General features: G+C 47.0%; 1 protein-coding gene across 2 annotated transcripts in view; it reads right to left on the reverse strand.

Annotated features, from left to right (window-relative positions):
• RNF220 (ring finger protein 220) overlaps positions 1-15,277 on the reverse strand; it is a 233,840-nt gene that overhangs the window by 48,494 nt on the left and 170,069 nt on the right. Inside the window, exons 1-4 of one of the 2 annotated variants that reach the window (XM_049808211.1) lie at positions 12,166-12,359; positions 11,948-11,990; positions 3,843-3,964; positions 2,681-2,813 (exon numbers count right to left, since the gene is read on the reverse strand). In XM_049808211.1, the coding sequence (XP_049664168.1) occupies positions 2,681-2,813; positions 3,843-3,964; positions 11,948-11,990; positions 12,166-12,210 (343 nt within the window). In that variant the 5' untranslated portion in view covers positions 12,211-12,359. Of the gene's footprint in view, positions 1-2,680; positions 2,814-3,842; positions 3,965-11,947; positions 11,991-12,165; positions 12,360-15,277 lie in introns of those variants that run through there. The other variant, XM_049808212.1, reaches the window with a different exon arrangement.

A 15,277-nucleotide genomic window follows, 5' to 3' on the forward strand; every position in this document is an offset into this window, starting at 1 on the left:
CGAGGGCCTTGCCAACTCCAGACAAAGCAGTTCTAACACTGGAAAGCATCCCCAAAACGTTGTGCTGCGCTTCAGGGCTGTAAATTAAGAATTCTGTCCCTAAAACAAGGCAAGAGCCAACACTGGCAGAGAAAGGAAAAAGACAGTCACCTTAAGGTTACCTGAGAGCGCACAAAGCAGGCCTGACTGATGAAGACCTCTGAATACCAGCAGCAGAGACATGAGAACCACAAAAGGGAGAACAAAAAAGTGTAACTTGCTTAAAAAATACAATCAGCCAACTATGTGAGATCATTCCAGCTTTGCTTTGGCTTCCCAAATTTTACAGAAACTTGTGGCGCAGAGTAGGTGGGCACCCTGCAGATATTACCTGGGCATCCCGAAATACTAGGTAGAAATTCGGTGGTGAGAAGTTCTCTTGTTTAGGGAAGAGGACACTCTCTAGGAGGAGCGTGGCAGCTGTTGAATCCAGCTGCCAGCAGAGGTGTGTGCCAGAGGAGGAAGGGCAGGGAGAAACACACGCACTAGGGACCTGCCAGCCACTCAGGTGGTGTCATTTCTTCAGCAGTGGCTCTGCCATCAAAAGCTGCACAGAAAGGATGTTCCTCACTACAAATGTTACAGGGAGGTTCCTGTGCTTGTGAACTGAGGTACAGACACCTTTCATCCAGCACCACAAAGGGAAGGATTCTAATCCAAAAACCTTCCCATCAGGGTAATCATGGAGGGTTTTAGAACTGCATCTAGTTGTGCTCTACTCTTCTAGTCTTCCGATCCTTTTCTGGATCTGTTTATGTAACTAAACACTCTTGAAGGTGTCATGAAGGCCTCAAAAAGGAAAGAAGAGACAGACCCCATACTTCCTGATGGAAGCAAGGCTATTTCCAAGCATGAACCACAGAAGTACCCGTCCGTGCATTTGCAGCCATCTAGCAGAGGCTACAACCCTGACTGATGCTAGAACCTGTCTAACTTCTGGTGGAGGAAAGCAGTTGATCTATATAATATAAACTAACACATATGAGAATTCCTTAAAATAAGGAAGAAAATGTAACAAGGAGCAAGTACTTTGCACTTACACAGCCTAATCAGATCAATTACACACATTTTGTCCACCTGAAGCCTCATTTGAAAGAAGCTCTCCATATGACTGAAGCAACATGAAAGGTTCAGATCACACTTCATTAAGTTAACTCAAAAGCAACCAGGAATGTTAACCAGGTGAAGACAGCACAATGTCCACACCAAAGGAAGCAGAAGATTGCACTCTCCTCAAACTCAGGTGTTCCGCTGGGGTGAAGGAGGAAACTACGCATGCACAAAAAAGGACAGAAATTAACCAAGTAGCTTTTTCTAATCAGGGCTACCAGTGACAACAATAGAGGCACACAGACATCCCATGCTCCCCTGCTATGGACTGTAGAGACTATACTACATAAATATAGTCTATGACCCTGCATGGTCTCATCAAACCTCTACCTGGAATCATGTACAGATGCAACTTCCCATGCAGGCACAAAAAAAGTTAAGGTAGGTAAGGCTACAGACACAGAAAGTGACTGTGTGAGCTTCACTGGGCAGCCTTTAAAACTCAAAGGAGCACTGAGATGCTCCTTCACCTCTGTGCTCCTGATCATCTGCTCTGCTACAACCCAGCGACAATTTAATTTCAGCACAAGGTAACAGCAGATCAGGAGTGCCAGGCTGTCACTGAGCACACGGCTGGCTTTTAAGTCCAACTCCCTTACATAGTAGCCTTTCCCCTTGAGATATTTTAAATTAAAATCCAAGCTGATATAGGAAGAGATCACATCCCATCCTCTTTATTGAACGGAGGGAGCCAGCATTACTCCTCTCATTAGGCATGCGCTACGTGGATTGCTTGCAAGAGACTTTCCTTAGTGCCAGAGGTTCATGCCAACGAACAGTTTAGTAAATCCTCCTCTTTGAGGCCAAAGGGCTGAGAGCAAGAAAAGGGCCAGGTTTCTAGCTAAAATTACATTCACCAATAAAGCTCACGAGAGGTCAAATTTTGCCATAACTCACTCTCTCCTCAGTAACTGATTTCCCCGTCACTGGGGAAGAAGCAAAAAAAGGACGAAAAATAAAACGTGTTTGTCTGGGAGCCCTAAGGGCTTGCAGTGCTGGAGGTGCAGAGCAGGTTCCTGGATTCTCATTTATCAACCTTAAAAGGGATGGAGTGATAAATGCACAACTGGCCCTTTAATATTTTATGCAGGTGCTAAAGCGACTTAGCTGTCACCTTCAATACATCACCAGAGGCTGATACACCAGCTTTCGTCACTTCAGGCTGGGAATTTTTACAATTTCATTTCTATTTCCCTCTCTTCACATATTTCCATGTATTTCTTAGTATGTGTAACATATAAGAAGCTATTTTCCTCAAATGATCTCCCCATTCTACCCATTCCTACTCAATCCCTCTTCGGCCACATTTCTCAAGCAAGAAATAATGCCACACTTTTTTTTTTCAAGACTTGCACAAATTTTGACTCTCATTCAAGAGAGGCAGAAAGCTGAAATCACTTTACATTCTGGCAAAGGCTGAAGGTCCCGCCCTTTGTGAAAGGCAAATCTCCAGGTCCCTCCCTTTAAAGATAGGTAATGATCAACTTCCACAGCAGAACAATTTATAAGGGCCCCCAAAACACTAGCGCACCTCGAAATCCTCCCTCCAGGAGAGTAGTAGCCCGTATCCTCTTCTGCCCGCACCATTCGTACTCTTCAAAGCGGTTGCCGTTCTCGTTCTCGATGTCCACAGAGTCATCCTCAGTCATGCATGAACCTTCTCTCTGCACAGGGTAAAGCAGGGGCAGAGCATTGAAATGTATGAAATAGCTCTTTGGGGTTAATAACTCATGGTGGGATGGAGAAGAAAAGCTGGACTGTTCCCAGAACAGCTAAGTATAGAGCAGACAGCAGCATCTACTCCCGCCCCCATTCCCAGGGATCTAAATCTAGAAGTAAATGGGTGCTGGAAGAACTTGAAAACCTTAAGATCGAAACAAATTGCAAGGTTCACCATTTTTACACAGAGAGATGAAAGCTCTGGTTCCTACAGCAATGCTGGTGTGCATTTCAACATGCATTCCCCTGCCTTGCATGCACAATTCCCCTACCATGTAAACCACAGATTCCTTTGACCCCCAGCAGGAATGTTCTCTTACAGCATAATTTTTGGGGGACCCTGATCAAAAGACACCTCTCTTTACACCATGCACCTCTTGAGGCAACAAGAAGGAGTTTATCATCTGTATTGTGGGCTTTTCCTGAGAAACAAGCACAGAAAGTCCTGTGACACAACTCTCTCCCTCCCCTAGGGCTTGCTCCTCCTTCTTCCTTGCTGTCTTTGGGATGAACAGCAAGAGAACAGTTCTGCTCAAATGCACTTCCTGGCATAAGATGGTCATGCAACATTTACAGATACCAGTCTATTACAAAAGAACCCAACAAAAAATAATTCTAATGTTGTCAAAGGCAGAGATCAGAAAGGACTCTTCCTGCTGTGCTACATAGGAAGCATGAAGTCCTACAAAAGGCTTCATAAACTTCAATAGCTCTACCTTTACAGTCTACAACTTACACTTCAATAACAGCAAAAGGGTGCATGAAGTAAAAAAAGTTACTAACGCAACACAGGAGAAAAATCCAGAAGAATCCATCTTCCAAGACAAAGAGAAGTGACTACAGATCTTAGGGAGACAGTTAGCATTGCCTGCAAGCTCAGCAATGTTAGTTTTTGCCCCATGTTAGGTCAACTGCAGACAAAGCTGGGAGTAGGGATAAGGGAATGGCAGCTGGTGATCCTGCTGCGCCTCTACCTTTGCAAGGCATTGTTCCACATGCCTACTCATCTCCTCCTCGGATCCTGACAGAGGTCGGCTGCAGAGGGGACATACCTGCCCTTCATCTTGCTTCCTCCGTTTCATTTTTCCAATCCGAGCTGCATGGAGAAACCAGGGAAAGAAAACAAACAAACAAACAAAAAAAAAAAAAAAAAAAAGGAAGACATGTCAAGTTTGTAGAGACACTCTTCTCGCTATTTGCTTAGCTCCAAATAATAAACCCTTGGCAGAAATGGTAACATTTCACACCAGAAAATCCTGTTGCAACTCCCTATTCTGACATCTGTAAACAGTACGGAGACTGTTACTTAGCACTTTCTGGGTTAAATTTGTAACCTGTGGCTGAGTACAGCCCGATTTCAGAAAGGCAGCTACTCACAATTTAGCAGCTAGGAAAGGGAATATCTGCTGCATGTTCCCAGGTAAGTTATTCAAATGGTTAAATACTTTCTCTTCAAAGGCTGAAATTTTTTTTCAAAGTTGAGTGATCAAGTCACTGAATCCTGTTCTGGATTTTGCCTTCTAAGTCCAACACCCATTTGCTAACACATCTATTCCCTATACAAGAACTTGCTTAGACCATAGAAGGATGAGGTAGCACATGAAAAGCCTTGGACAAGGTACATAAGAGCCACTTCCAGGACCCCAGAGTCTCCTGTATACCCTAAATAATTCCTTCCCAGAACATCATGAACAAGTCAGAGCAGCATCTTAGTAGCAGGTAACATTCATGGAGAGGAAAGATATTTGTGAGATTGATGCAGCACCTATGCTAGATAGCTTCTGGCTCTCTTATTTTTATTTCACTATTTTCATGTAGAAGAAAACTGGGGGCTACACTGCCTTCTTGAGGGCATGCTCTGGAAAACAAACATGTTAGGAATCACGATGATTAGAAAAAGCAGCCAAGGTAGCCTGTTGCTTAATCCAATCTCTGGTTAATTTGAGCCATCGTTTAATGTGATCAAAACATCTGGAACCAAATCATTTGCATTAAAAAGAACTTCTGTCCTTCATTATGATGGCTTTAGGCAGGTATTACTGAATAACTCAATCACTGGCTGCAGGAAAGTCGTTGTTTAATTAATAAGGAAGGTCAAAATTCTGAATGAGAGACAAGGAAATGCCCAAGGAAAGCCCATGTGATAATGAGAAACGACACCACCAAAAAGCTGCATTAGCCAGAAATCGTTACTGACATTGTGAGCACTGCGGCATGCTCTGAAAGCCTTCATGCCTGAATACTGTGGGATCAACTGCTTCTTGCAGCCAACAAGTCAGAGAAAGCTGCTGGAATGCCAGGAAGAGAAGGACCAGAGTACGGGAAAGTTTTTGTCAATTGTTTTCTAAAGTGCATGAGTTTAGTGCACACACATCACCCAGTGAATTATAAAGTTTCAGCTGAACACACCAACACAGACCTCAAAGGCTTCTTTCAAGGCTTTCTTGTTGGCTTCCCTGGTCTCAGGACTCTCTAGGTTAGGATATACTTTCCTACATTCCAGAATTAGGCGTATTCATCATCCCCTGCATTCTTTGATGCTCCATGATTAAGGCAGCTTCAAATTTGAGTCATCGTCCCTGGAGGTATTCAAAAAGTGCGTAGACAAGGCACTTCAGGACATGGTTTAGAGGCCATGGTTGATGGTTGGACTCAATGATCTTAAAGGTCTTTTCCAACCTAAATGATTCTATAATTCTATTCCCCGGGCATTGCTTTTCCTCACTGAGACAGATTTGTGGGAAAACTCCCTGCAGAATAAATCTCCACTCCTAGAATCACGAAAATGATTCTGCAAATGTGACATTCTAGAACAAGTGACAGGAACTTGAGACCACAAGAGTGTTTTCGATACCTGGCACTTTGGACAACAGAAATTCTAAAGTAAACGCACACCACTTTCATCGTTTGTCTAAATTTTATTTGCTGAAGCTCCACAACCCTCTCTTGTATTGGGTACACCACACCACAGCTCCCCAGCCCACCTGCATCTCCACGCACTTCAGATACTTCAGTATTCCTAGTGGGATATTTTAATAGTTTCCCTTCGAATTTGTATGCTTAAATCGTGTTATTTTACCTATACTGTCAGCTTCTACTCCAGAAGGTAAACCACTTGACTTCCAGTCAATAGAAAAGCAAACATCAAAGTGTTACTGCTATTTTCATCATGCCCAGATGAATTATGTTCCACTTTTAAATAAAACAATGACCCCCAACATGTCTTCTGTGTTTTCTCTCCCCTTCCTGAACCCCAAACTGCTATCCCTCCTCCCCCTTCAACATCATCCAGCCCTGTTACAGAAGTAGTCAGAGTTAAGCCATGCTCTTTCTGGTTTGCACTTCAGTGCACGAGAGACTTCTGAAGTTCTGGTTTAGTGAATACCTATATCCCCCAGTATGGCTCTTTCGCATAAATTTAGGATGCTCTTTCCTTGCCACACTAGCTCTGTAGAGCCAGCACAAAATAGGGTAGGAGGAGGCTGGAATCAGACACGACTTGAGCATTCTCCAGCAAACACCTATCTGACCAGAGAAAAACACATGAACAAAGCCCTCTCTATCCTGATCGCAGACACATCTTTCTCTCACCTCACCCTGTTTTTAAACAGGGAAATGTAGGGAGAGAACAGTTTAATTATTCTGGTAGGACTCCCCGTGGCCAATCAATTGAGCTAAGTCAGTCTGCCTGCCAAGTTTATTAGTACTTTTAACTTTTTAACTGCCATCCTCCAGTCCATGCACTGCAACACTGATGAAAGGGAGACAACTTGTTTTAGGTCTTGCACTGATAAATTCTTGGGACCATTTTACCAGAACAAGCACCTGATCTACTGTTGAAATGTTAGTGCAGAGCTGGGAGCAGAACCTCACTCTGGTCCAGCTCCACGCAAGACTCGGCAGACAGCCCCCATCTTGGCTCATTTAGCTCTGCTGAGAAGCAGCCCTTTAAGTTCTAATGCCACAAGTGAAAAAGCCACTGGAAGAAAGAGGTGTTGAAAACAAATCCCCCTGCCATTTTCATTCTGTGGTCATTAGCAGCGGCAGTGTTGTGCCCACAGAGGCCCAGGGTGCCCCTGGTGACAGCAGAAGCTGAAAGGGAATGCTGCAGCCTAGAAAGCACATCCCGAGCAGCGTTGTCCCAACCCGACACGACACGCAGCCCGGCTATCACTTCCAATCAGCGCAGAAGGGACAGAGCAGCCCCAAAGGCAGGGGGTGATTGCGGCGCTGTCCCGAAGGGGAGCAGCTCAAAAGAACACGCAAGTGAGACCACAGGATTGTTAATTAGTGTTGATAGATGCGATCATTTCTAATTAGCTGACTAATCCCTCTCCCCCTTGCTCCTGTCGCAGGAGCATGGGGCAGGGGCGGGGGGAAGCAGCCATTGCCTCTCGTAATTCAGGAAGATAAAAACGCAGGCAGCGGAGGACTGGATGCAACAAGGGGACAGACCTCAGGGAAGGAGGTTTTTGCACAAGACTGATGACCCATTCTTATCTCTGACTGAACAAAGACTCCATAATTGTTCCAGCCTTCTGCCAGATTAGGAGTTCACTAATTTTTATTAGCATTAATAATTATTATTAGGCCATCAGAGGGCTTCCAGCACCTTTGAGGCCTCACTTTTAACAGATGTACATTACCCTATACACTGCTCCTGCGTGTTCTCCCACAGGTTACCCTAAACCATTGGGCACCCAGGGAGTTTCAGTCACCACAGCATATGAATGAGAAAGTAGCAGATGGAGGCGAGTAAGAATTGGGACCCTCTGCAAGGGCCGCGGTCTCAGTTACTGTCTCTGACTTAACTTTGGAGCTGTGCTGGCTAAGGGACCTGCTCTTCCCTTTCCTAATACGGGGTCTTTTGGGACTATGCAAGGTGAGAAGTTGCTTGCCCTAGAGGAGGAGCAAAATTGCACTTGACAAAGCCTCTACTGCTGAGGGTACACTGACCCCTGCCTTCCCATGGGTGCAGAGAGAAGGAGCCAGCCCATCGCTGCTGCCTTACGGGTGGAAGAGACCAAGGATCTTTTCTCACAACAGGCTCTCCCCATCAAGGCTAAAGATCATATTATTTTCTAGCCCAGCAAAACTTCCCATGAGAAAAGCTAATGGATTTTAGTTTTCACTGGTACTCCCCTCCCCAAGCAAAAATTCACCTTCAGGACAGGGCACCAATTACCTCAAAAGCGTTCTTACATAGCATCTAGCAGTGGACGCTATACAAACCTCTACCGCAGCATCAAAGGAGATGATTAAGTTACTAGCAATATCTCTTATGATTCCCTCCACCAGTTTGAGTGGTCCCCCGAGTCTCATGCAGACATCATTAGCAGCTCCTGCAATGGCAGGCCAATCAAATTAAGTGGAAACATTTTTGTCTCCTTTCCAGTGAAAATCATCTAGCCTTATTCCTCCCCCACCCATCAGCTACAAAAGCACATGACATGCTGGTGGTGGTTCAACAACAGACTGCATGGTGACCAGCTCCACAGGGGTCTGCCCAGAGAGGCGGGCTTATAGTCACCACCAAAACAGGAATCAGCTTCTCAGGCAGGTGCAAAAGGAGCTTTGTAAGGACCTATTTTACAACTCTACTGAGAATGCCAACTTTGCAAATACCCCTAAATTTGAATCAAAGATATTCAAGCGCAGGAGTTAGTACCTGCTCTCTGCAAATCTAATAGAGCAGTCTTTAGGAGCAGTTATACCTATTTTTGTTAGGCCTATCACAAAAAGCTTCTGTGGGTGATCAACTTATCCAAGAGTGTCTGATCCAAGGGAACAAAGGCAGCAATGGCAGAGCACAAAAAGCCATCTCAAGAACAAACTAAAGCAAGAAAACAGATGGTCAAGAATTAAACCGTTTCAGACCTTATGTACAATTTGCTGCTCATCTGCCCGAGAGAGAACATTTAAGGGCCAAAGTCACAGAAGGATCTCGGTGGGGCTTTCACATTTGCATGGCCGAAGTTCCACACAGATGATTTTCAGCAACCTTCAATCTGACACTGTTCTCCGAGGTTGGCACATACTTAACCTGCTGAATTCATTTTCTGATACACTAACCCATAACTTTGTGCCTCTAATATTGAATGACTACCTAACTGCACTGCACTGCTAAACTCCATGAGCATCAATTTACAAGGTGGCTTAAAGTTTCCAGTTTGGCAACACTGGAAATAAGGCAAATGAAAGAAATGCCTTCTTTATCACATGGGTTCATCAGGAATCAACACCTCATACTCCTGGGTTCACAAGGACACAACCTCTGCAAAGTGAGTTTAGCACAGGCGAGAGGTGCAGGATTAACTCACCGAGGCTGACAGGGAAGTTCAGATACACTGAACCAAGAATCTAACAGACTGAACATTAATCTCCTCCTCCAGAGCTTGCAAATACATTCACCTTACAGTTCAATTTAAGTCAAAGGTTTGACTTACAGAATTAAAATTCTGGACTGTCAGGTACCTGTGAAGCATGTAAGTATCAGGACCTAATCATGTTGCAGCCAGGCCAATAGCAGCTCACAGAAGACATCTCCCTCTCTACCTTCTCTTTCCTTTACTCTTGCTGCACTTACCCAAGTGACCACAACAGGACAGAACACATTGAGGAGATCTGACGGGACTTGGACGTAAAAAGCCTGGGCAGCTGAGATTTGAGTCAAGGACAAGGTGGGAGAAAAGCAAACACCGTGGGTCCCTTTTTATGGGAGGAGTTACCAGAAGTGATTCTGGGACTCAACTGGTAAGAAGTTTGACAGACATACCAAGATAAACTGCTTACAACAAAGTTGAAAAGCACACTTAAAACATAATAAAAACAAAGGAAATAGATTTTTCTTTGACAGACTGCATTTTCTGTATCCTAAGTTTCTTCAGTGTGTCAATAAGAATACGAAACAAAAAAGCAGGTATCTTTGGACAAGTCCTACATAACTTCTGTCAATGTAAACTAATGGGGATAAGGAAATCATTCTCACAGAGCAAGCTATAAAGTTGCTTGATTAATCAAAAGCTCATTAAAATGTAAGATATAGACAAATAAGCATTTCTTTTTCCCCCAAAGCACTCAGGTGTTCTCTGTTGGAGCAGTACTGCTTAAATGTTCTGATCTAGTTTCACCTTCTTTGTGACCCAAAGCCAAAGCACTTCAGCTAGTATTTCTGCATCCAGCTCCCTAACGTCTGGACCCAATACTGTTAGGGTGTACAACAGAACAGACAGGAAATACCAGCATTACAAGGGCATTATATAAATTAACCAAATGTCCTCATTTGGAATATGGCTGTTAGTTCTGCTCACTGTACCCCAAAAAGTATATACAAAAAGAGTAAAAGATTCAGCAAAAACAATACAAATGCTGTACAAAAGAAGTAGCCTCCCTTTAGATGATGAACCCAGGTTCACAAAAACATCCAAGAACAGGGCCCAAGAGGAGTTCCTAGATCACAGTCTACACAGACTGTGCTGCAGCCCTACTTTGGGTTAAACTCAAAAGCATAATGTACTACTACTGAGCCAGTTCAGCAGAGCATGCTGTCATCAAGAGCTTCCATTCATACTGAAGGACTCCACAACACCAAGAACCCCACAAGCCTGGCTCAGTCTTTTTTTAAAATTTAAAATAAGGTAACTGCACGTTGTTGGCCTAGAAAAAAAGGTGGAAGGTGGGAGCTTAGCCCCAGCTATCCAAAAATGATAAAGAAACAGTTTGACATCACTGACTCCAGAGACCTCTGTCACACAGAACAAGTCACTGCAGAGCAATACCTTGGTGCATTTCAGCCATCTGAAGTCTCTGTGTCAGGAAAAGGGTCTACCTGCCAACACTGGCAGCTCATCGCACTCATCTCAGAGCGCAGATGTGAGCACACCTGCCAGCAGTTACCTGTAACTGATGCAAGGCAACTCACCTCTTTGTTGTATGACTTAACAGACTTTCAAGAGTTCACAGGTTTTTGGCCCTCTGGGTTGATACTTAAAAATCTCCAAGCTAGCTCTGAATTCGGTTATACATAACATCACAGATATCGGGTCAGTAACTTAATAATCCTTCTATTTGCTTTAGACTATGCTAAACATGTAGTACTTCAAATTCAGGCACGCTATTTTGCTAACAGTACAGTCTAAAGCCCTTTGCTATTTTGTTCTATCTTCTTCTAAACTGCATCAGCACAACATCACTGGTGTTATCTCAAACTGTCACAGCAGGAAGCTCAAAATTAACAAGCCTCCCGATAACCCCAACAACCAGATTTTGACTAAGTGGTACATATTAGACCAGTTATGAGCAATACAAAAATCAGATGACAGAATATTGTTACTAGTTAAATGGTAAGTTCTGACTTCTCTGAACTTCAGGAAAAGAGTTTCAAGTTCTTCAGCTCAAGAAAAAAACCCCAACTTTCAGGCTTTTTCCGATTTACAGAGAGATGGGACTTTCTCTCTCTGCAATAAAGCGACTTCTGATTTGTTTTTTAAATGCCAAGCCACTTTTTGCTAGAAATACTTGTTTACTTGTTGTTAGGAACGCCCAGAAATACAAGAATAAGAGTAACACACCAGCATCTGTGGGTTTTGAGAGAAAAACCCCCCAAACAACCAAACACAACATCAGATGCACGGACGCTCAGACTGCTGGTTTAAAAGTTTACTGCAAGATTCTGCCATGTGAGCCGGGAAAGCACGGCAGCCTGGCCCCGTAATTGAAAACACAGGAGTCAGGGCCTATGTGTAAACTCGCTGGTGGGATCCCAGCGGTGAGAACTGCTTCCCGCAGGCAGCCAGGGATGAACGCGGAGGGTTTCCCCCCCATCACCCCAACAACGCACCCCGCTCCCCACCAGCTACACTCCGAGGCCCAGGCGAGGCAGGTCACAGCTCCCGGCCTGCGGGGTGTGTGTGTGGGGGGTGTGTGTGTGTGGGGTGTGTGTGTGGGGGGTGTGTGTGTGGGGGGTGGTGGTGTCACACAACTCGGCCCAACTCTGGAAAGTTTTCCGGGAAGGGGGAGGCGCGGGAGGAGGCCCGGCGGGGCGGGGGCAGCCCGGGTCGCCGCGCGGGACCGCACTCACCGTTCAGCCGGGTCTGCCGGTTCGCTCGCACCCGCAGGAAGGTCTGTAGAGGGGACACAAGAGCAGAGAAGTGTCAGGGCCCCGCGGGCGGCGGATGCAAACGACTCGCCCCCCGCCGGTAAACAAGGCCCGGCCCGGCCCCCCCCGCCCCGCGCATCACCGGGACAACGCGCGGGCCCCGGGCCGGCCCCCCCCCCCCCCCTCCGCCCCGCACCCACCTCTTCCCGGCCCCCGCCGCCGGGCCCCCTCCTGCCGCTCTGCATAGCCGCGGGCGCCCGGCGGGGCAGCGGGGCGGCGGGCCCCGGGGCGGACCCCCCCGCACGGCCCGGGATGCGGGCGGATACGGCGCGGCCCGGCAGGCGCTGCCGATCAGCCCCCAGCGGCCGCCGCCATGTTGGCCCCGGTCATGTGACCCGCCGCCGAGAGGGTGAAAGTTCACCAGGAAACCGGCGGGGAGAGGCGCGAGAGGAGGAAGTTCCCATGGCAACCGACAGGCGGCAGCAAGGCCCAGCGAGCCCCGGCCAATCAGGACCCAGGGGCCGCTGGAATCAAGGGGCGTCTGGCCAATCAGGGAGCAGCGGTAACTGGGACCCGAGAGCGTCTGGCCAATCAGAATTCAGGACCCTCTGGAACACAAGGGCACGTGACCAATGAGGGCCCAGGGGCAACTGGAACCTAGGGGCAGACGGCCAATCAGAGTCCAGGAGCAACTGGAAGCAGGTTGCCTTGCCCAATAGGGATTGAGTGCCCTTTAGGCCGAAGAGTACTGGCCAATCAGAGCCCTGGGCCCAACTGTAACCCAAAGGCACTGGCCAATCGGGCACCAGGAGGAACTACTCTCCCACTTTTCTTGCCCAATTAGGGATGGGGGGGCCCTAGGGGACCAAGTGCACTTGACCAATCAGGGCCCACGGGGTAACTTGACTCAAGGGCAGTGTCCAATAGGGGCCCAGAGGCTGCTCCATGGTCCCTGCCCAGCCCCGCCATATTGCCCCCAGGGCTGCTGACCAGGCCCCCTTGGGTACTGGCCCGGGGCAGGGGGGGAAGGCGAGGCGAGGTCCCGGGGAGAGGAGCCCTGGCCTTCCCGCCTGTCCCGCGGGCAGAACACAGCCTGAACGCCAACAGCGTCTGCCGGGGCTGGGCTGGGCAACCTGGCCCGACCCACCCCAACGGCACCCACCTCCATTTCGGGGCTCTGAAATCTTCCTGGCCTTCCCGAGGAGAAGTGGCCCCTGCCTTAGGCACGGGGGTACCCAGGCTACAGGTGGAGCGCTGCTACCTCCCCTGTGCTTTTCAGCCTCTTCCCCCTCTTTTCCTTTCTGCATTTCAGCAAACGTGGGCAATCAAACCTGGCTCGTGGATTTCTTTCCCATGTCTGCCCCACAGCTGTGGTAGGGGATGGCCCCAGTGGACCAGCCTGAGGGTAGGGCAGAGCTAGGGGCTAGAAACTGGGCAGCACAGGCTCCTACACACACACATCCCATTTGTTCCCCACTCTGCAGGCTCTCCAGACTTTGTTTCTTGGAATCAAACCTACGTTTTGGGTCTTCGCTCTGGTGCCTGACAGTCTGCCACTCCTTCTTCAGAGGGAAAACACCCCCCCACACACACACACCCTGACATGTTTTGCCGTATCAGAAAGACGATAGGCAGTCAGCAAGTTCAGGTGCTGGCTGGTAAGCTTTGCGCAGTGCTGACCTGCATCGTACATCCCAGCGCTGTCTGCAAGCTGAAATGCAGCTGTATTTTCATACATGTGCTTACTTACAAAATCAAAGCTCCTGATTGTTGGGTCTACCCTTCTAATTAATTAAGCTGTCTTTCAGGAGGCATGCTCACCGCTGAGCTCAGGTGGAGGGAGGTGAGCTTTTCCTGGACAAGAATTTTAGGTTTTCAGTTATACTTGCTCCACATGTTATTCAGCCACAAATATTCTGTGGGCTCAGTTGACCCATGCAAGGTGGTCTCCCTCTGAGTCTGAAATGTTATTTTTGTAGTGTGGTGAATAACTTACAATTTGCTGTTGATTTTTTCACTGGGGATTCAGGGTTGTATCTAAATCTAACTAAAATGGCCTTATTTTTACTTGGAGCACAGAAAAAGTCCTGACGGACAGGACATACTGTATCTCAGAGGAGCACCCACCACTGACCCATACCACAAGGTCCTGCACTACAGCAGCCGCCACCACCTCAGGCTGATCAGTGTCCACATACCAAATTCCAGCAACCAGGCTTGGCAGAGGGAAGGCAAGGGGATTCCCCCCTCCCCACGTCCCGGAGCCACCCCGCCACCTTGCTGAAGCTCCCTTTCAGCATGGGGAGCAATGCAAGCAGTCCAAGCACTGTGCAAGCCTGTATTCCTGTAGCACTCCTATTCATCAATCTCCTTCTTCCCTAAATATCCCCATGGTAAATAAGCATGAGGACTAAGAAAACCAAGCCACAGGAATTCTGAAAACCTATATGCCAATAACTCACTTTCTACCATGTTACTAATACAGTGTATATTCGTGATTAGATCACAGATAACAGAAGGGACATTCATAATTCCAGCACACATCTGCATATGGAAAGCTAAATTTTGCAGCCCTTAAAGTCACCACCATGAGAGTCTTCTGCTCTGTTTCCTGAGCATTTCACTTGGTAAGCCAGGAAGACTGAATTCTCACTCATATTGTGGCTTTATTAAGGATACGCTGAGGATTTACACAACCCTGGCACCCACTCTGAGGTCCCTTTACACTGCTAGAGCAGCATAACGCAGCCAGCACAAGCGTAAATGAAAATCAGGCCCCAGAGGTCTTTTCTCCCTGCAGTGCAGACTTACAACTCCCATTACACATTTGCATTAAGGGCTGCAACCCTCCATAAAATACACTCACAAACTTAAAACACATTAGAGACTAGCTAGACTCAGCACATAGAGGGGGCTTCTGCTGAGAATATTTGTCCTCAAGTATGACATAATAAAAAGTTATAGGAATGGTGGACTGCAAGGGACCACCAATTTCACAGAGACTGAAATCCCGAGTGGAAAGGGAGGGGTGTTCTCCAACAAAGGGAGCCATGGCAAAAGTCTCTTCCATGCCCTTTCAGAAAGAACATGATTTATTTGTTAGCCTTAATAAACAGGCAGGAAAGAGAGCGGGATTACCTGAATCAGGCATTTCTGTATCTTCTGCAGGGCTTTGCTTCTCTTACTTTGCACCAGGTCTCATCGTTCATAGAAGCGTAAAGTGACTGTGATGTGACACTGAGTTATAACTGAAGGCTACATGGGAATACGTAGCAAACAAGGGAGGATCTGGTCCGTATTTGATAATATAAC

This window comes from Accipiter gentilis, chromosome 8, assembly GCF_929443795.1.
Source record: "Accipiter gentilis chromosome 8, bAccGen1.1, whole genome shotgun sequence".
In the NCBI taxonomy this organism is placed as follows: domain Eukaryota; kingdom Metazoa; phylum Chordata; class Aves; order Accipitriformes; family Accipitridae; genus Astur; species Astur gentilis.